Source organism: Amia ocellicauda, chromosome 12 (assembly GCF_036373705.1).
Source record: "Amia ocellicauda isolate fAmiCal2 chromosome 12, fAmiCal2.hap1, whole genome shotgun sequence".
Classification (NCBI taxonomy): domain Eukaryota; kingdom Metazoa; phylum Chordata; class Actinopteri; order Amiiformes; family Amiidae; genus Amia; species Amia ocellicauda.
Genome location: NC_089861.1, coordinates 17142872 through 17165633, shown reverse-complemented (window position 1 = coordinate 17165633; position 22762 = coordinate 17142872). Strand labels below are relative to the sequence as shown.

The following is a 22762-nucleotide window of genomic DNA, read 5'->3' as shown; positions in this document are numbered from 1 at the left end:
GTGTGGTGCTGTCTTGGGGCCTGTCTAACCTGGCCGGAGACAGTGCGTGGTTACAACGAGGTCCTCACGAGGTCCTCTCTCCTCTCATTTTAAAAAGAGGTGGGTGGTGTGGTCGAATAGCATAACGCCCTTGTTACCCCCTAGTGGTGACAGACACCTCTCACAAAAGCCCTTGTAGAGTGGGTTCTGTTTGTCCCACAATTTGGTACAGTTGTTGTCGACACCCTGTATTGTAAATTGAATGTCTATAAGCTTATGTTGCTAAAGGGTTTAGTATTTATAATGTAAATGGAAATGTAACAGTATTTTTTCTCCATTTTGTTTATTCCAAGTAGTTGGACTTCAAATGTTTATAACTTCTGAATTACTTAACAATTAATACCTCTTGTGAGACTGCAATTCTCATCTGTCAAATAGAGGATATATACATAGTTGATTTAATAGACCACTGTTCGTTTATGATTTTGTATTTTTATTTTAAATTGTGTGTGTGGTAACACTAAATTGTTAATGACAGGCAGAGGAGAATGGGTTTTGATTGGGGCCACAATCAAAAGGGGCTTTTGATTTTGAAAACTTGAGTTTTGATTGGGGCCACAAAAGTGACAAACCCTCCCCTGGATAGACAGTCAAACAAAACAGACATATAGACAGACAGACACACAGACGGACAAGATAAACAAATAGTAAGTAAGCAAAGACTATTAGAAATTAAAAACTATTACATATCTTTAATTTAATTTTCAATCGATTTGGCACATTTTCTGAAACAAACGTAACATTCTCAAAACTAAGTACAATCATCTTATCATCAGTGGCAATTCCAGATAATGTGAAACAGGGTGGCCAAGGGGGTCCAGTCCTTATGCTTAGTGTGGCACATCGTTGGAGGGGTGGGGGGGGATTGATAACGAAGTGCAACCCGGGATGGGAATGGGGGTGGGGCTGGGGGTGGTGACGAAGTGCCGGCTGAGCGCATCTGCTATCCATTTTTAATGGCAAAGGGGGTCGTCCCCTCAGTTGGAATATTGTACTCGCTCACTTTTTTCTATCCTGTTATTAATTTTCCATGTTGAAATGTGTTACAGTAGCCCCCATTTCTGATTCCAACTGCAGAGTTCATCCTGCTGCCAGGACTGGTCTTAATAATCTGATTGACTGTGAAGCGAGTCCGGTGTGTATTTTTTTTTTTTTTAAGTTTCATCCACATCCATTGTTTATAAGATTAAAAAAAAGTAAATTTGTTAGACTGTTTAAAACAAAAACGTGTATTCCTCACATCAGTACATTCACTATTGTAAGCCACTGGCGTTCAATTACATATTAATAATTGTGCATAATTATCATGCACGATAAACAATGGTATAATTAGATTAATAATAATGAATACAATATATTACTTTTCATGTATTTCATTATTATTAATCATAATAATACTGACTTTGTTAATATGCAGACATTAAATTATTTTGTTTGTTAATACTATATTAAATTGCCATAACGTGCAATTTCTCTCCCAATCAGTATTGCTCAGCGGTTCGGGGAAGATGTTGAACTGATCATCAGAAATGCTTGTTTGTTGCACAGTCAGTCATTCAGCAAACAAATTAATTTTAGCAAAGGTGTAGGGATAATTAACATGTTAATCCGTTTCAATTTAGCAGCTATTTTTAAATTCCGTTCTATCTCACAATGTCCCGGGATTGCGGGTCAGGTCACATCACAGAGAGAGGTGCGTCTCCAAACTCGGAAATCCTGTACAAAATAGCGAGTCTCTTGCTTTTTCAGTGTAAGTGTAAGTTTTTTAAGGCCTGGTTTCATACCTGGATGCAAACATATCTGATGCACCAGTTTACCAGGGTATCTCTCCTCTGGGTGCGTTATTATTCTTGTTTGGTGATGGTTTTCATTAGCGCTAATGCAGCAAAACAGCCGGAAAGAGCAAGCTTGTCCTGGTGTGACGTCACGCATAAATTAGCCGCATCTTCGAGTGACGTGGACTTGTCAGAGAGGTGTCACTTTTTATACACTTAGCGTTAAAACCTACACATACAAACTACACACATTACACATTTAAAGTGTGGTAATTCCGCTGTAAAACTTGTAAAACTTTCCCCCCTGCCCGCCGCAGACTCGGCCCTGTGCATCATGTGGTAAATTGAGCACACAATACTATTTCACCTACAAAAAGCGATCACTCAATCAGATAAATTTGGTCATGTTTAAAATGTAAATAAATTCATCAATGAATAAATCTGTCACCAAAACAAAATTTCCTTCATCATTGCCTAAACCAAGACAGTCAAAATGCTAAGATATATCATTAAATGACAGTGTACTCTGAAAGTGTGATAGCTGTCAAATTAATAACATTGTCTTTGTAACCAACTGAATAGTATTGCTGTGAAAAAATCATGGCGCACACTGTAATTTCAACAAAACATAACATGTATTAAATGACTGTATGTAGCTACCTTTACAGCAAACAGAACATAAAAAGCTTGTACATAACAGAAATATACCACACACATATGTAAATTAGGAACTGCAGTATGTAAAAGAAAAAAGAAAAGATGCTGCAAGTTCATCAACCTCATGTGTCATCCAATCTCTCCTCTCTCTATGACCACAACCTTTAATCTACATCACACCTGATATCCTCCCTTGCAATCCAATGATAGAAAAATGTTTTGGCATGATGCAGCCACCCCTTGCAACAATCTGCTGTGATATCCTCACAACCAGCATCCAGTAAGGACAACTGGTCATTAGGATGGTGATGATATACTTTCAATTTCCATGCAGAGAAAAACACCTCAATGGGATTGAGAAATGGGGAGTATGGTGGGAGGAACTCCATCAAAAAACATTGGTGGGCAACAAACCATTCCCTAATTGTATTGGTACAATGAAAACTTACATTGTCCCAAACTATAACATAAGTTGGCAAGTGATTTCTTACCAGCCCCCTCTCATTCAGAGGAATGAGATACCTGTAAAGAGTGTACAGGAAATTAAGGAGACATTTTGTGTTACAGGGTTCAACGATGGGAATGTAAGTGATTACACCATTCTCACATATGGCAGCACACATTGTAACGTGCCCTCCAAGTTGGCCTGGCACAGCAACAGTGGCTCGGTGACCAATAATATTACGGCCACATCTCCTGACTTTGGTCAAGTTGAATCCTGCCTCATACACATACATGTGGGGATTCATTAGCCTCCAGCTCCATCACTCTCTATAAGAGATACAAAATCTATTTAGGAAATAATTTACAGTAGACATTGTAAATCATACAATTACAGAAACACATATCCCACATTGTGTAATATATTCTGCATATACAGGTTGTACTTGTCAGTACTGAAAGGAAGAGATCACAGCACTGTGTAGTGTACAGTGATGAATTCTTACCTGTACATACTGGTACCTCAGCTCCTTCACACTCTCACCATTCCTCTCCAAAGGCACCTTGTAGAGTTGCTTCATTCTCATGTGATTTCTCTTTAGCACCCTATCAATTGTGGAGAGGCTGACGGTGTTGACATTTTGAAAAATGCCATCATCTTTTATGACTGCACTTTGAATGATAGCATTGCTTGCTATGACCATATTTCAGATTTCAATTTCTTCTAGCAGTGAAAACTACTCTTCTGCCACCACCATGGGGTAGACGCTCAATCCCAGACCGTAAATACAGTAAAGTCACTGTATTCTTCATGAATTCTGAAACATGCATTGGCTAAGTTTACTGGAATACCAATGTGAATACATTTTGCAGTACAATATATGATTACACACCTGTTGTCTCTCCTGAATGTCTGGATTATTGATGACACTGTGGACATGCACACATTAGGCTGCACTCTCCGATCAGCCTCTCTCATACTTAGGCCATGGTTGATTACATGGTCTATAATTGTTGCCTGTATATATGATGTGAGATTGCTCTGTGCCATTGCCTTCCGCTGGCTCTTCCTCTCCCCCTCACCACACCACCACGCACTCTATTGCCCCTTCCTCTAACACAAGCAGGCTCTTGCCCCCCTCTGTCTCCTGCCTGTTCCATATTCCACAATTGTACAAATAAGTCTTGCCCTTGCAGTATAAATTTGTTTGAGAACTGATAAGTTATGAGTTGCACCTGTAAGCTAAATTTTACAGCATATGCAATTGGTTGCTCTAGTCCAGGGGTTTTCAAACCAGTCTTGGACTACCCCCTGCCCTGCTGGTTTTTGTTCCAACCTAGGTCTTAATTACTTAATTGAATGGTATATTGCTTTGTTATGTCAATTAATTAGTGAATTAAGCAATTAAGACCTTGGTTGGAACAAAAAACAGCAGGGCAGGGGGTACTCCAGGACCGGTTTGAAAACCACTGCTCTAGTCAATCCATATGAAAACTATTACAACAATACCACATAACTGCTATTTATATAATATATGTTTGACAGGTTTTTGTGACTGTTGGTTGTTCTATTTTGCATGTAAGGATTTATACAATGAACATATGTATAATTGCATTATATTATTCAACAGAAAATGAATGCAAACTATTTTGATCAGCAAGGCTTACTCACTGCATTTTGTGTGAAAGCAATGAGAAATGACTACAGTCATGTGAGCAAATGACCTACTGGTGTTGAGTATTTCATACACTGTTTGACAAAGTTTGATAGTCATTCGACGATTGTGCCAAAGCGATTGAGAGAAAATGTAAATGCATCAATTGATAAAAGCAAAAGTCATGTCCTTCTTGGTGAAAATGAGGAAATTTCAAAACTACACAGTTTGACACCCTCAGAGCTGCAGATATGTGGGGGAGGGGGGACAGTAGGGGAGGGTTAGAGGGTCAGATCTGTCTAAAATTTGTCCCTAAAAGGCAGCTGTGAGAAGAGGAGCATCGTCACCCTGTCTATATAAACCAGAGCCTCCGTCCCACCCAACACTGAGGCATTAACTTTGACTGAGAAACCAAGAGACACAGAAAGACACCAGACACCAGAAAGGTAGGACAACGAGCCAGAAGTATGTGCGTTCACTGCTGTGAAGAGCAGGAGTCACCAGCTCTACAGTACACTAGAGAAACTGATACAATACTGACCTGACATAATGGTACACTGATTGATACACTGACTAACTGACTGACTGATAAACTGACTGACTGATACACTGACAGGCTGATAGACTGACAAACACACAGGTACACAGTACAGTATAGTATTGTATATTATATATAGTCTATTATAGTATACTATGGTAAAGTATGTTAGAGCACAGTAGTATAATACAGTATAGTATCCACTGTATCTACTTTTTTCTAGTTTTCTCCTACAGGATGAAGTCACTGTATCTGCTGTGTCTGGTGGGTGCTGTTGCCATAGCATCGACTGCAGGTAAAGAGATACACACTCTGACTGACTGACATAAAGATATACCGACACACAGATACATTGACTTAATGACACACTGACTGACTGAGCGAGACATTGAACAACATATTTACTGACAGACTCACTCTCTCCCTTTCAACTTCTCTCTCTCTGTTATCAGATCTCTCTGACTGTGCAGCTGGAAGCTGTCCTAGGCGCTGTCCAAGGAGGTGGACAAGAATTGGAAGTAGCTGCTTCCGCTTCTTTGGAGCTTCAAAGAGCTTCATACAGGCTGAGGTACTGACATCACTCTCATTGTCATTAGCATCACACCTAATTACTACCCAGCCACAAAGCTCATGGACTGAAGAACAGCAAACAGAGTATAACATAGTACATAATACAATATAATACAGTAAAGAATACACTAGAATATAGTATTGTAAGAATCATCAACTATATTAAAATTATCAAAATTGTGGCTCTTAGAGGGCCTGTGTGTATCTGCCTTTCGTTCTGTGTCTTGAGAAGTCTGTAGCAGACAGAGACACTCAGTTCTCAAAACATCTGATTTCCCTGACATGATACTTTCAGAGGATGAGGTAAACATGGCTATATTGATAAAAACCTTCCTGTTGTCTCTGAGAGTCATCCACAAGGTTACAGAAGTGGTGCAGTGGAAATGTATCGGAGGGTTTGACATATCTACTCATTAGCTATATTGTTGATTATTCAGTAGACAAGAAAATGTTAGACGTGCATATCAATCCATATACACATTTTTATTACCGCTATCAAGGTCTCAACCTATAAATAACCACACCTAGTTTTGCACGGGGCTCAAAGCCTTTGCTGAGTCCGGAAATCTTCTGTATCTCCGTCACCTGTTTCTCCATATGATTGTATTACCATTGTACAATAAACATCTGATTGATTCACTGTGGTCCTTACGCATCATATTTCTTACAGTATAGTGCAGTATTGTATAGTACAGCACAATACACTACAGAAAATAATATAGTACGGTGTGAGTGTGTGTACATATAGATAAATAGATACATTTGATACTATTGCAAATACCTTGTCTCAGACAAACTCTCTCCTCATTCAGTGTTAATGTACTGCAGTGTGCAGTTAGTCAATGTGTCTGAACAGTACTTTATTAACTCCCCCCATCTCTCCCTCTGTCTCAGAACAGTGTCCAGTCAATCAGTACTCGGTCCCTCTCAAATTCAAATTCAAAGCCAACTTTATTGGCATGGCGAGTTCACACAGGTTTTGGCAAAAAATGAACAATGTATATAACTTTAAAAATATTAAAATAAAATAATAGAATTATTGCAGAATTAGATATGCAGACTTTACAGTTTTTGCAGAGATTTTTTTTCAATGTACAGATACTGACCTCATAATCTCTGTCTGTCTCTCTCAGCTGACCTGCAGGGCTCAGAGGAGGTCAGCTCACCTGGCTTCGGTCCACTCACGCTATGAGAACAGGCAGATCTTCCGACTTATCAAACGGAACAACTGTGCGAACCCTCGCACCTGGCTGGGAGGCTTCCGCTTTCCTCAGGTAGCAACCCAGTGTAGAACTGGACTGTGTCTCTTCAGGACCAGGGCTGGAGACCCTACTGGATTTAACTGTCTCTTCTCTGTTGCTGTACATTCACTCTCCTATTTTCCTATTCCTCCAGTCTAATACATTTTTGTGGATTGATGGGAGCAACTGGAGATATGAGAATTGGACTCCTGGGAACCCCAGTAATTACAGGGGACAAGAGCATTGCACCGAGATGAACTGGTGGTGTAAGTGTGTGTTAGTGACTGTGTGTGTGTATGTATGAGTCACTGTGAGTGTGTGTATCTGCTGTGTGTGTGAGAGTTAGTGTATGTGTGTTTGTGTCTTCATGAATACCTGTATCTGAAAAGATGTGATCTTCTTTGTTTCAGTGACTGCGAAGTGGAATGACCATGGCTGCAATGAACTCAAACCCTTTGTCTGCAGGTTCCCCCTTCGTTGAGCTGAGGAGAGCAAAGACTGAGCCAGCACTGATACTGCAAATATAGACACACTGCACATTGATACTGCTCACACAGACCCACAGAAACTGTACACACAGACACACTGGACACAGATAATGTCCTCTAACACAGCGATTCCCATACCAGTCCTGGAGAACCCCCTGTCATGATGTTCTTTGTTCCAACTTAATTGAATCCTTAATTGACTTAATTGAAATTACAATGCAATTGAAAGCTGATTTATGTAACTAAGAGCTTGGTTGGAACAGGGGGTCCTCCAGGACCAGTTTGCTCTAACACACTGCACACACTCAATGAGGTTGAATTGTGTGAAATATCATCCCTTGGTATTTGTGTTGTATCACCACAGCTTATGCTAATAAAGCGCTTTGAAGCATTCAGACTTGGTCCTGGCTGTCACTCTCTCTCTGTCTCTCTGTGTGTCTGTGTGTCTGTGTGTGTGTGTGTGTGTGTGTGTGCATGTGTGTGTTTCTGTCTGTCCAAGTATCTGTCTGTGTGCCTGTCTCATATATATGAACTGGATTTGTTTTTGTCTTTAACTGGACAACAACAATCACACACTCATGAACAGTAAAAAGTTAAGACCAATATAATTCCAATAATAATAACACCAATAATAATAATACATTATATTTTCTAGTACAATGATAATTTAAAATATTTGCATATTAGGCCTGAAGCATATATTTAGCCTACTTAAAAATATCTACTGCTTTTACATTTTGTAAAAATAACTAAGACTGGTTTTAGATAAAATAGTGGCATTGATTTTTTTTTTTAAGAAGAAAACTAATGTTGTGGTATCAAACGACTGTAAAATGCATCATACACAGGTCTGAAGCCATTGCTGTAGGATGAAGTTGCCCGTAGCCATATGGAGGAGCTGGGCATGAATGGTACCTACTGTCTGATGTAGCTAGAATTCTAGAACGTGGTTAAGCACAGATAATCAACAAAAATGTGACTTACATTACTTTCACTTTCAAATAAAGAGTTTAATGTTGAAGCATGCACTCTGCTTTTTTGTCTTTATGGCGAGGTGCAACCTGCTTGTTATTATGCTTACTTTGTTTTGTTTGTACTGTACTGTTGCCTATACTTTTACTGTTTTAACTTGTTTGACTTGTAGTGTGTGGGTATAATAACAGTGCGTTATAAACCAAATGTACTATATTATTATTATTATTATTATTATTATTATTATTATTATTAATAATAATAATATAGTTGAGGAAGTAAAGATGTAGCTGTAGGTGTAGCTTGCGAGACACACACCAGTGCATGAAATGGAATAGTTGTGTACTCAGTGTGTTTTTTTATTGCAAGCCGTTTAATCCTTAACCGGATATTAATTAGTATGTTTTGTTGAAATAAAAAATACAATTGCTGATATTAACAAATACTAACTTTGCATACTAATTAACTTTTGATATAAAAAATGAATAGTTAGCTAAATATTGAATCAAATGATAAATACGTATTTTTCAAAACACAGATTTAGCATTTATTAAGTATTTATTTTAAAACATAAAATATTTATTAATGTGGGAAAAATAGCTTGTTTACGACATCTGGGGGAAAAAACACAAGATTTAAGTTAAAAGACACTCGGAAAAAAATGCTCTTTTACATTTTTCCACCATATCTACACATGTATTGTTACAGTCATGCCAGTAAAGCACAATTTGAATTAGAATCTGAATTAGAATTTGATAGAGAGGGAAGCATAGGGGAAATCCACAAGTACAAGGAGAATCACAGCCAAGACAGACAAAAGACAGGTATTTTAAAATGGAATGAAAATAAAGATAAAATCATGGCAGAATGTGGTCTGACGGGACCTCCTACGTCATCAAATCAAAGGAATTTCATCCGAAACCACAAGGTAGTTTTTACAATAAGAGAATACACAAATAAATACAGACATTACAGAATTACTTCCTGTTTTGTTTTTGTTTTTGTAATAGCTCAGTCATAAAAATAGGCTATTGTTAGGAGATATGTGAATGTACCAAGGTGGTGTGTGTGTGCTTTAACACAAGCCAAAACACCTCATTAACACAATATACAGTGAGGGAAAAAAGTATTTGATCCCCTGCTGATTTTGTACGTTTGCCCACTGACAAATAAATGATCAGTCTATAATTTTAATGGTAGGTGTATTTTAACAGTGAGAGACAGAATAACAACAAAAAAATCCAGAAAAATGCATTTAAAAGAAATTATAAATTGATTTGCATGTTAATGAGGAATAATTGGCAGGAAAACACCCCCAAAGCATAATGTTTCCACCTCCATGTTTGACGGTGGGGATGATGTGGCTTGTGGATGTGGCTTGTGCTAATAATGTTAATACTATTAATTCGAAAAAAAACTAAAGCCCCCACAACAACATAACTACATATCTTATTAGGCCATATTTTCTGTGGGCGAGTTCAGTTATCTGAAGCAGTGAGTGACACTGAACGTGAAACATGATCAATTAGCATCAGTAGCCACTTCAAACCAAGTCAAAAAGATCAAAGTCCTCTGGTGTGCAGGGAAGAAATAGAAGAAGAGAAGAGGAGGACAAACAGGATAAGGACAGAGGTGATGTGATGTGATGAATGAGTAGTGTATCTAATTGCTTAGTTAGCGTTGGAGCAGCGTCACTACTAGCCAGCTTACTTTGGACGATACTGGTAACGTTCGCTCATTTAAATAGCTAGCTAGAGTCAATGTCAGTTACTTGACAATGTTGGAAAGACTATTCAGCTGTTTGGGGAATAACCTAACCTAACCTATGACATAATTTTGAGAAATACGCTTGCACATAAGTGTGCTGCACAAACCATCCACTTATTTATAATTCGTTTTATGTCACTTGTTTACTGCAAGAAAGGCAAGGCGAGTGTACAGCAGGTGTAGTCAATAGGCAGTCCGCGGGCCATATCTGGACCGCCAGGTGCTTTTGACTGGACAGCAAGAATAATTTTAATGATGAATGACAAATTAAAGGAAAAAACAACATAAAGCCGCCAGAACAGCTTCAATGCTCTCGGCACAGATTCTATGAGTCTCTGGACTCTACTGGAGGGATGGAACACTATTCTTCCTAAAGATATTCCCTCATTTGGTGTTTTGATGATGGATGATGGTGGTGGAGAACGCTATAATTCCAAAATGTCCCAAAAGAATTGCGTTGAGATCTGGGACTTCGAAGGCCATAGCATATGATTCACATAATTTTCATACTCATCAAACCATTCAGTGATCCCTCGTGCCCTGTGAATGGGGGCATTGTCATCCTGGAACAGACCACTCCCACCAGGATCCAGATCACCTGGATTACAGTACTGTTCCTTACATTATATTATTTGTCATTTAGCAGACACTTATATGTGTTATATGGCTATACAATAAGTGAATACACTCATGGTTACAAATGGAGATCATATAATGATGGGGGTGAATTGACATGGGGATGAATTGTTATAGGGGCGAATTGACGCAGGGACCAATTATCACAGGGACGAATTGTCGATAGGGTGGGACAGGGACGAATCGACAAGCTCCCATCAGTCAGTAAGTGAGTACTGTATAAACCAAAATTATCATTTGACACTGAGAGAGAGGGAGGGGGTGAGAGAGAGACATTTAATACCAACCTGTTTTGTAGTTGAAACACACAACTGCATAGGAAGAGATTGAGACTGGGTGAACACTAGCGTCCAGGTGCTAGCTGGCCAGTCAGAGATGAGTAGAGTAAATCTTTTTTTTAACATTGCCAAACACTTGCAGAAGACACTGGACCCTACTGGGCTGCTGTTTGCACGGCCTGTGCAGACAGGAGGGTGCAGAGATGGTCCATCCTGCTATTCAGGGCAAGGATGGCCATGTTTTGCTGCCTGTCTGCGGAGCTGGACCTCCGGGGCCACTCCATCGGTCTCCCTTGTCGCTGGTGCAGCTGCTGCAGCATGTGCAGTTGTAGCAGCAGGTGCAGCCATAGCAGCGGGTGCAGCTGGAGCTGCAGGTGCGGGGTGCACAGCTGTTTCCAAAACTGCAGGCCGTGAGGAGGAGCCAGAGGGGCTCCGGGGCTCCCAACTGTCACTTGCTGGGGTGGGGGATCGCTGGACGCGGTGGTGATTGCGGCGGAGATTGCAGCGGCGTTCTGCACGGGACTGGGCCTGGGGTCCACAGTCAGATTGTACCCATTGTCGGTGCCCAGGCACATGGGGGAAGGGACTTCCCCAATCCAGGAGGGCAAAGTTTGGTGAACGCAAGCAGCACAGCGGTGGGGGTGAGTGGAGGAGGAGCGGGGTCTCTCCATGCTCTGAGTGAGTGCCATACACATGCGTTGCCAGTAAGCGTGCAGCGGGGGTGCCGGTCAGTGCAAGCACCCAGGGGTACACAGCAACTGGGACACCACCACGGCATGTGAAGCGCCTAGCGGGACTAGCAGCTGTAAGCCCGTCTCCAATCGGCAAAACTGTGCTTGGTTAAACAATGGGGCACCTCATGCGGGCAAAATCTCTAATGACAGACCGAGGCTTAGGCCGGGCAGCTGGGCCTTGGATTTACTGCTGCTGCTGATGCTCTTGCTGTGGAGGAGAAAGCCCTGTGGACAAAAACCCAACACAGCAAGCACTCGGATAATATATAGCAAGATATTAACATTACTATTTATTTTTAAACTGTCTTTTGTGAAATCGAAACGCAGACGGACCTCCGGTGCGCAGACATTACAGAAATCGGGATTAGCTATAATACGACAAATGCACATACACAAGACAGACAGGTTGTAACAAAATGGTGGTGAACAACACTATAAGTGAAGCTATCCAGCCAAAACCGCAAGGTTTGTGATAGCAATTGCTACACAGACCACAGAGAGCTCACGTTCTTGTGTCCGCGAAGAGGCAAAAGAGGAAGAACCTGTGCAGACGTTACCTTTTATACAAACAGGAAGTGGGAAGGGACCTGTTTGAGTGACGGGCACAGGGGCCAATGGCAGCTTTAATAGAGTGATGTTTTGATCAGGTTCCTACAGAAGTGCGCAGAAAATCCCTCCCCCTTGGGCAGTGCTTCTGACTTGAAAGATAGCTTGTGTGGCAGTAAGATAATATCGTCCAGCTGGATTTATTCACTAATTTTATACATAATACTGATTTGACAGTTTATTTGTTTGGCCCACACATTACCAGACTATGGAGATTAATCACATTGTTTTGCAGGGCAAAAGGAAGGAATGTAGCGGGTAATATAATAAGTAATATAACATGCTACATTTTAAATGAACTAATATATAATTCTAAAATTACCTTTTTCTCAAGAAACGAATAACGACTAAAATATTAAGTTTTGTCAGTAACAACCCCAATACTGCTTCCCAGCCCCTGGGAGTCATCCACCCACTTGGGACTGGACAATGGTAATGTCTGACCTAAAATTTGATCTTGTTTCCTACTAGGGGGGCATCTCTTGGTGTATGCCAAGATAGATTGTTCTGTTTGACCAACCCTGGGGGAGAAGGCATAAGGCTGCCTCTACCCTGTGGGAGTGCTTAAGTCTTAATCTCTTACACTACATCCTTTAAACTTGTAAGAATTTCCATCACTTGTTGCAGGGCTTGGGATGTATCCTGACTATCTTTGACTGTCCTAATCTGAGCACCTGAGATTTGGGAACTTGTGTTCCAATTCCCTAATCAGCTCCAATTCAAATACCAAATGAATATCTTCATCTAAATGAGTAATAAAAAGGTCCCTTGCAAAGCTATCTTGCATTCCTGCTCCCAGACTGGGATCATCCTTTCCTGCCAATCTACCAGTCTGACAGAAATACAGAAATCCATCACCAACTCTTTCTCTTGTCGTTTTCGGTTTTGAAAATGTGTCCTTTCCCAGACTTCACTGAAAGAAGTGCCCAAATTATTAAATAGGAATGTTTTAAATTCACTATAATTATCATTGGCCCAAAAACATTTCTCTAGCCCATCCTGACAACAATAACTTAATGAACTGCATGTGTGAAATTGTGAGCTTAATTGAGCTTAAAGGTGAGCTTCAGGTCTGACTTAATTGACTGATTGGCCAGCATGAGAATGCATCTCATTGCTGCCAAATGTATAACCCAACCACTCGATTATATAGTGGGTGGCACCACACACTTTTAAGGAGCCTCTGCTTACAACATAGTGTAGAGAACCGAGACTGGAAGAGCCATCTGAATTTAAATTGAGGTATTAATATTTGGTATTAACTAAAATACAAATATTTGTATTTACATCAATACTGTTTCTGCCTGCTGGTTGCTCACTATCAATATCTATATTTGGATGCACCCTATTGTTATATCTATCTAGACAGGGTGCATATACACATATCTCCCTCTGTCTCTATCCACCTCTCCACTTTGTCACCTTGCCCCTCCCTCTCCTTGTATCTCCCTTCCCTGATATATTTAAGACTAAGGTTGCTAAAACTATTCACGCTTTCTTTCTCTGACACACACACATATTCCAAACTCCTCAAGCTGCAATCACTGTCTGAACACAGTTGTCTCTTAAAGCATCCCCACCCCCCCCTTCATGTTTTGTTATGGACTGTGTGTTTGTGCGTCTCAGTGTGACAGTAAAAACAGACCACACACAACCTGTTACATTCTTGCATGGGAATGTAGATAGACAGAGAGAGGGTGTGGTGGAGGGTAATATGAAATCTGATATACACACATTCACACACTATCACTTCACACACACTCTGTCACCTAGACAGGCATGCAGACATCTTTTTCACTCCAAATGAAAAGGTTAAGTCTTCATTAGGCAGACTGCAATGGAATTTCTCTATGTACCTGCCTCTTGCTCTTTTGCTCTCTGTCTTACACACACACACACATATTGTCATGTCTCAACCCTGACCTCACCACTAGATGTCGCCCTTGCCGTAGCTTTCTGCCTCATTCCCTCACTGATAATTCAATAATCATCCCGGTCTCTTACCTTGATTATGGCACCTGTCTCTCATTCCCTTGCGCTACACCTCCAAGTCTATATATACCCCTTTGTTCTGGACAGCCAGTGCTCGTCTTATCTTGGTTTACAATACATTTCCAAGCCCTGATCTCTTGCTAGCCGCCTTCTTGTACCTAACCCGGGACAACTTCGGGACAAAGTTATTGAAAGACACAGATCAGGGGATGGTATAAAAAGGCCGTAAAAATGTTCCTTGGCGCACGTTCAAGATGATTATTAAGAAATGGAAGGTGTATGACACCACCAAGACCCTGCCTAGCTCAGGTCATCCTTCCAAACTGGAAAGCAAGAAGGAGACTCATCACAGAGGCTAATGGCAACTTTGCAGGAACTACAGGATTTTATGGCCAAGACTGATCAAAGTGTGCATGTGACAACATTGTACCAAGCACTCTACATTGGAACTATGAAAAAAAAAAAAATACTCAGGAGATTCTGTACCCATGGCATTGGCTGGGACTGGGGTGTTTATCAGGATGAAAGGGAAAATGAATGAAGCAAAGTATAGAAAAAGACCTTGAGGCAAACCTGCTGTCTTCTGCAAGAAAGTGGAAACCGGGATGGAAATTCAACTTTCAGCATGACAATTACCTGAATCACACAGCCAAAGCTACACTGGACTGGCTAAAGAGCAAAAGGTTAAATGTCTTTGAGTAGCCAATACCTAAATTGAATCGAAAATGTATGGCATGGCTTGAATGTTGCTTCCAATGCTCCCCAAAGAACTTGACAGCTTGAACATTTTTGAAAAGAAGAATGGTCTGGTAAATTGGTAGAAACCTATCAAATAGACTAATTACAGACTAATAGCTTTTTTGATTTGACTTTGTGTTTTTATCCTCAATGTTTTTTTTTATAGAAGTTAAAATATAATTTTTCTGTGAGGATATATATTTTATATTGTTTTGTAAAAACAATTTCAAATACATTAATTAATTAATTTAATATACTGCATTCTCCTGCTGGCCAATCAGTCAATTAAGTCTCCCAGACCAGCACAGCAAGTGGCAGGGGGAAGCTCACCTGTCGCATATATATTTATATATTAAACAAACATATAAACACAACATGTAAAGTGTTGGTTCCATGTTTCATGGGCTGAAATGAAAAATACCAGAAATTGTCCATATGCAAAAAAGCTTCTCCAATTTTGTGCACAGATGTGTTTACATCCCTGTTAGTGAGTATTAACTCCTTTGCCAAGATCATAAATCCACCTGACAGGTGTGGTAGATCATAACACAAGTGCACCTTGTGCAGTTGACAATAAAAGGCCTATCTAATGTGTGTAGTTTAGTCACACAACACAATGCCACAGATTTTTTAAGTTTTGAGGGAGTGTGCAATTGGTATGCTGATTGTAAGAATGTAGCCCTGAGCTGTTGGCAGATAATTGAGTGTTCATGTCATTTTAGAGAATTTGGTCCAATTTTAGTCCAACTGGCCTTACAACCGCAGACCAATGTAAACATGCCAGCCCAGGATTTCCACATCCGGGTTCTTCACCTATGGGAACATCTTAGACCAGCCACCCAGACAGCTGATGAAACTGTGGGGGTGCACAACTGAAGAATTTCTGCACAAACTGTCAGAAAGTGTCTCAGGGAAGCTCATCTGTGGCTCATCATCCTCACCAGGATCTTGACCTGACTGCAGCTCTGGTGGACATTCCTGCAGTCAGCATGCCAATTGCAAGCTCCCTCAAAACTTGAGACTTGAAATCCATAGATTATGGCCTAATTAATTGATTTCAGTATTTGACAGATTTCCTTACATGAACTGTAACTTGGTGTTGCATTTTGAATTGATATTTTTGTTCAGTATAGATTTGTGTGTGTGTACGTCTGCCTGTGCTACTTTGTAAGTTGTGTAGTTCTTGTATTTGTGTCCCGGAGAGCTAACATGCAGTACAAATCACCCAGACTCAAAAACCCAGAAGAAGGTTTATGAAGCAGGAATGACAGAACATAATTAAAGACAGAACAATGACATGGAACTTAAGGATGAGTGAAGTGGAGGATGACACACCCATGATAAAAATAATATTGTACATAACAGTTCCTACTATACAATATGTATTATATAATAAATAAATAAATACATACATACATGCGTACATATAATAATAAAACGGCATTTCCTCATAATTACATCTTTGCTCTCCCTCAGTCAAAATGCGTGTGCCTGCGGATGGTAGTTGGGGGAGTAGGAATTTGGTTTTCCACTTCAGAGCATTTTACATAATTCTCGTTAACTTGAAGAATGGGGCGGGGTGTAGGTATTGTTGTAGGTATAAATAAAAAGAACCTGAGCCCCAGACCTCACTTCAATATCCCTAACTTCCATCAGCCTCCGAGACAGAGAGAGAAATTAAAATCGACTTCCCTCATTGGATTTCTTATCTTGGGTTTCTTTCATAGTCCGTCATTCTCCGAGTTCGTTTGATTCAGAAGGTGAGTACAAATACATGTTGTTATTCGTTGGCACATAGTATTGTTGTTATTCGTGTCGTTTATTTTCTTTCTTTCTATATATAATATAATTCTGCTGTAATATGATTGTACTGTTTAATAATTATGATCATTCTCAGTGTTAATAATACATAATAATGAATATTATTATCATGTATTATTATTAATTATTTTGTACTAGTATGACTATTATTATTTCTGTTGATATTATGGTTGGTCGATAAGGGAAACTGTATATCGCGCTTTTCTTATCTCTATTTCCTTATCGAAGGCGCCGTTGCTTTGTGCTGCCGAGGCCGTTACGGGGCCGCACCGACGTCACGGGCTGCAGGGGAGATGTCGGTAGAGCGCGCAGCACAATTGCCACCGTCCTCGGAATATGAACGGGCTCGGGTCAAATACGGACATTGCAAGGACGTTACCACAGTAGAGAGAGAGAGAGAAGGGGAGCACACAGCCTAGATGAGTAGGTAGACCGAGATAGATATATAATATGTACCACTATTACTACTACTGCTACTGCTACTACTACTACTAGAAGGAAAAGAGGAAGAAGAAATGTAATTGGAAAAACTGCGGTCATGTATAGCCATAGCTAGAGTTGCTAGTAGGTAGCTGTATTCATTACAGACAGTAACACGGGAGACCCTGTTCATTTGACAGTACAAACATATTTACTATAATTATTCCAGTACTACTGTAATATCTGGAAGAGTAACTGAGTTAGACACCCACTGGACCACTCTACCACAACGAGGACCACCCTGGGGACCACCCTGCCTCTCACGGGCTCCCTGGCGGGATGTTTTGTCCCTCCTCTGAGTTTTCCTTCGTGTTGACGGTGCTGCTGTGTTTGATATTTTAATGGCGATACAGCTGGTAGGTATCCAAAGAAATAACAGATAATAACAGATAATCTGTCAGACAGTATAAATGTAGTACCTGTAGGCGACGTATACTTGTATTATTATTATTATTAGTAGTAGTATTATTATTATTACTACTACGAGTCACTGAGTGCCGAGAGAGAGAGACAGAGACACATTCCTCCGTCTCGGTGCAGTAGAACAGGTCTGACACGGAGCGCAGTCTGGAATCGGGATCGCGTCTCTATTCCGCGTAGAAAGAAAAAAATGTCCACAACGCGGACGAAACGAAGACCTCGGACAACCAGTACAGTAGAGTCAGGACAGAGAGACGGAGTTTTCATCGCCCTGTCTGTTAATGATTTGATGTCAATTACTTCTTGTTTTTTTTTACATTCAAATACATTGAATTCAATTGAGAGAGAGAGAGAGTGGGGAGGGAGGGTTCAATTCTGGAGAACTAATTAGTCCCTCTCTGTCCATCTGTCTCTCTGATGACAGCTGTGCCCTCTGTAGTGAATGTCTTTCTCTGTCCTCACATTGCAGGATCCCTGATCGAAGACTAATCCACAGACACAAACAGACACAGCATGAAGGGAAGAATGCAGTGCGTCTTATTCCTAGTTTCTGGTAAGAAAATCTCCCAATCTTCCTATTCTTCTTGTTCTTCTTCTTGTTCTTCTAAATAATACAAATATTTACTAAATTCACAAAAATAAAGTAGACTAAAATAATCATAGATAGTAATAGGAAATATTGCTATCATCACAATCTGCACAGAATACATCACTCAGAGAGAGGCAATTGACCCCCATTTTTACCTGATTTTACTGTTGTCATATTTTTACTTAACTCTGTAACTACAAGGGCTAGAGGCAAGTGTCATATATGGAAACACTCAACAAAAACTGGAGATTCAGAAAATAAAATCAATAGTTGTGTTTGCCCCACCAAAGTTAATACAGAAATCAAGAAAGAAGAAAAACAAAAGTGCTTATAAGAAAAAAATGAGTTTTTAAAGCAGTTAAAAGAATTAAAAGCACAACATAGCTGCAGTTTGGCATGACTGAAACACCAAGTCACTCATCCTGTAGATTCCCTGACAGCTTTAACATTGTTATCAGAGTGGAAGGAAACACAAAGTGAGACAAACTGTCACCTGCCCTTGAAGTGTCTCTCATTAACCTGCTCTCCTTTCTCCCCACAGCACTGACAGCAGTTCAGGTGAAGACTGAAGCAACAACTATAGCCCCAGTTGCAACTTTAATGAACTTTGAAGGCTCAGGTAGGTCACCAAATCAACATCCTCTCTCTCTCTCTCTCTCCCCACTCAAATTCAACGTGTTTTATTGGCATGACGAATACTCTCTCTGTGATGTTGCAGAAACCCTAATCAACACAATTCTGCTCTCTGTGTCTCAGACATTTAATAGAAGCATATTCTCTTTGACACATATATCTGAAAGGATCATTCTTGCTTCTGTTTTTATGTAGGTTCTGAGCAGCCCACAGTTACAGCTACAACTCCCAGACCCACCAACACTGCAGCTCCCACTACTGTAGCTCTCACATACACCACGATTGCAACTCCCACCACCTTCTCAACTACAACTGCCTCCACTCTCTCATTACCTGGTTCCTCAAGTGACACCACTTTCCCCCCCCTTACCCCCACGCAAACCAGCGTCCCCGAGGGAATAGTGAGCATGAAGATTACAATTAAGCGTACTTTCACCTCAAGTCTCAAAGACCCCACATCTCCCAGCTACAAGGCACTGGAAGCCAATGTGTCTGGCGAGGTAATTGTCTGGCGTGATAACTGCAGTTCACCTGTGTCTCTCTTCAGCAGGTGTCTGGCTGTAGGTCTGTGTCAGTGTGTCTCTACAGCAGGTGTTCTCATATTTATTTTGTTAGGTATTTATGTATTTGTCTTTTATCAGTTTGTTTTGTATTTGTTCTAATCTGTGTATCTATCTATAATTATAACTCTCTCTCTCACCTTAAATATATCTGTTTTCTTCCACTCCATCTTTATTTTACTGCAGGACACTTCCTCAGTCAAAGTACCTTTTCACCCCCACCCTTTTCTCTCCTCTTATCAATTCAGTTCAAATCAATTTGCTTTATTGGCATGACAAAAGTGAGCTGGAATAGCTGTCTGGCACGTTGTCCCTTAGTCTATGACAGGTGGACACATATTGGGCAGTCAAAGGGGCTGTGTGTCCCTCTCACAGCAGGACTGACTGGTTCTGTCTTTGGAAGACTTGTGGAAGGGAAATTATATTATTTTTGATAAAGTTGTCCCTTGTTTGGCAATAATTTTCACAGTTGAGGAGAAAGTACATCTCTCATTCTCTCTTTCTCTCATTCTGTCTCTCTAAGTGCAGTGTTATTGTACCAAAGTGTCCAGTCAAAACAATATGTATTAAGCCTCTCTCTCCCTCTCTCTCTGTGCAGCTCAATCCGTTCTATGCCAAGATATACCCTGCCTTCAGGCACATACAAATTCTGAATTTCACGTAAGATACATTTTATTTTTCAGATTTGTATTGATTGATGCATGTAAATTAATTTGAATGTGTTTATGTATTAATCCATTTGAATTTGCTGTGTATTCTGAGAGGGCACTAGCATTCTGAAAGGCTGACAAAGACTCTCAAGGGTCATTGAATTCTGATTGGTTTCTTTCTGACTCCACCTCTCTCTCTATCTATCTCACTCTGCATTCCTGCAGCAATGGCTCAATCGACGTGGACTTCAACCTTGTCTTTGACAACGTGTCATCTGTCCCCATCATCAACAGCACTTCCAATAACCTCCAATCCGGTCTGAGGGACTCCCAAGTCTTCCTGGATGTGGATCCAGCCACCGTCATTGACACAAGTGAGTAGCACAAGGTTTTGGCTTGCATTGTTCAGTCTATGTGTGTCGAGTGGTGATTGTCATCAGTCAAGCTTTCCCAGAAAGGGATGGAATTACATAAACTGAGCCCTGAGACTGAGAAACAGAAACAAGCTCAGCCTCAATTGTGTTCCAAAATACATCAGCCAATGAAACTCATTAATGGCCTCAAATGGGGGAAAAAATACATATAGACAATTTAAATAATGAATGAGTTTGACAGACAATGTAGACATATTTGTCAACAGTGGTAGACAAAACGCACTACTCGATCATTCATTTCGGCAAAGAATATAATTAATTACACTTTCACTCTGCAGCCTGGGGTAATATGTCCAGCCTGCTTTTTGCTCTGAACCCTTTACACTCAGAACTGCGTTGTTATGGGCAATGGCGTCAGCTGCACATACGCTTCAATAACTCCAAAGAGCATCCAACATTGACCAGTTCGGTCTGGCTTGATCAAGGAGGTTGATTTGGGATGCTATGCTGTGGGTTAATATAAAGGACTATATAGGATTGTTTTACAGTAGGATTGTTCTACCAATAATTAAAGTGTCAGTAATGAAGTAGATTCAGGGCAGGGCTCACACAGTGAATACACACACTGTACCATCACCTTGTGTGATGACCTTCATTGTATTCTTTCTCTCTGTTTCTATCTGTGTCCACAACAGGGGCAGAACCCACCACTGCAGCTCCCACTACCACCACCACTGCAGCTCCCACTACCACCACCACTGCTGCTCCCACTACCACTAAAACAACATCGGGAGGAGGCTCCACACACTCAGCTCCCGTCTCCTTCACCCTGACTGCTCTGCTTCTGTGCCTGAGTGCACTGTACAGCACAGGGGCCCAGTGCCTGCTATAGACCCAGCTACGTGTGTGCTGGAAACTCTGCTAAAGATGTACAGACTATTCTGGCACGGGTTACAGATACAGCCTGCTAGGCCATCACAATACTATAATAGTTTTACTGTTGCTTTACATTGTAATAGATTTTATATATTGATGTATGTAAAATATATACTGAAAGAGAGAGAGCACACAGTTGATATAAGCACAGAAGATATCAATCTAGCACAAATGCTTGCCCAGACATCGCTGGACCGATTCCGGGTGCTGTTAATGCACAGTGATGGGCTCCTGCACGCACACAGCACTCACCAGATGCCTGTCAAAGAGTCCATTGCTATGATGATGTTGAGCAACAGGAGGAATGACTCTGTCGACTGTTTCTGGTTGAATCCCTCAGGTTTATTTCTAAGCTGTAGTTTCGTCCTGCAGTATTTTTAAATAGTTTATTTTGTTTGTGGCTGTTCTGTGGTGTACAGGTATTTATTTTAAACTGTATTATTATTATTATTATTATTATTATTATTATTATTATTATTATTATTATTATTGTTATACCAAAATTGACACTGGACTGGCACTTTAAGATGTTTGCTAATGAGGAGTGGTTAGTAGGTGAGACTTATTTAATAAAATATAATAATTGTTATCATTCAAACTCTTTTTGTTATTAATGATGCATTTACTGGTGGATATATAATACTGTACTGTACGGTGTGTATCTCCAGGACCAGGGCTGGAGACCCTGCTCTACTGTACTGTACTATATCTCTCCAGGATCCAAGGTTGCAGAAATGTTTCCCTAAGTTAACACATAACACAAGCCTCAATTGTGGTGCTAACTCCCTGTCTCTGTGAGCCATGTCTGTGTATCTGAGTCTCACTGTATCTCTGTGTCCACAGTGTCCCTGTGTGTCTCTGTCTGTATGTGTTTTGGTGCATCTCTGAAGAGTTGCAGAAAACAGCATGAGACTCTCACTCTGTCTCACTTTGTGCTGATTCTCTCTATCTCTCTCTCATTTTGTTTCAGTGTCCCTGTGTCTCAGTGTCTCTTTCTGTCCATGTTGTCCTATCTCTCTCTTCAATGTGGACTGGCCTTCCTCCTGCCTGTGTCCACAATGCTGGTAAGACTGGCTGCCACTGTTTTGCTATGTTGTGGACTGCTGAGACTCTCCTCAGGAGCAGCAGTAACAGTAATGCAGATGATTTGCACTCTTACGGCGCACACCCCA

The 22762-nt window shown here is 40.6% G+C and overlaps 1 protein-coding gene and 1 long non-coding RNA gene across 3 annotated transcripts; both read left to right on the top strand.

Annotated features, from left to right (window-relative positions):
• The first annotated feature begins 4905 nt into the window (after positions 1-4905).
• LOC136764451 (uncharacterized) lies at positions 4906-7799 on the top strand. The gene is made up of 6 exons (XR_010821192.1): positions 4906-5013; positions 5329-5400; positions 5558-5673; positions 6809-6949; positions 7071-7182; positions 7327-7799. It is a non-coding gene; the product is annotated as an uncharacterized LOC136764451 (long non-coding RNA).
• An 8962-nt stretch (positions 7800-16761) lies between these two features.
• Positions 16762-22182, top strand: LOC136764448 (mucin-7). 2 transcript variants are annotated; one of them, XM_066718517.1, is made up of 7 exons: positions 16762-16887; positions 18318-18401; positions 18979-19056; positions 19266-19570; positions 20229-20290; positions 20506-20654; positions 21350-22182. In XM_066718517.1, exons 2-7 carry the CDS (start codon positions 18362-18364, stop codon positions 21544-21546), a joined length of 831 nt encoding a protein of 276 aa, XP_066574614.1. In that variant the 5' UTR covers positions 16762-16887; positions 18318-18361; the 3' UTR covers positions 21547-22182. The 2 variants fall into 2 exon arrangements, with proteins under 2 accessions (XP_066574614.1, XP_066574615.1); XM_066718518.1 differs by lacking the exon at positions 16762-16887 and adding an exon at positions 17178-17371.
• Positions 22183-22762: the final 580 nt, after the last annotated feature.

What these genes read in the sequence shown, in the direction of transcription:
- LOC136764448 (XM_066718517.1), top strand. Translation starts at nt 18,362, where the DNA reads ATGAAGGGAAGAATGCAGTGCGTCTTATTCCTAGTTTCTG. An exon ending in AATGAACTTTGAAGGCTCAG is followed by an intron (nt 19,057 to 19,265) that starts GTAGGTCACCAA and finishes GTTTTTATGTAG; the next exon opens with GTTCTGAGCAGCCCACAGTT. An exon ending in AAGCCAATGTGTCTGGCGAG is followed by an intron (nt 19,571 to 20,228) that starts GTAATTGTCTGG and finishes CTCTCTGTGCAG; the next exon opens with CTCAATCCGTTCTATGCCAA.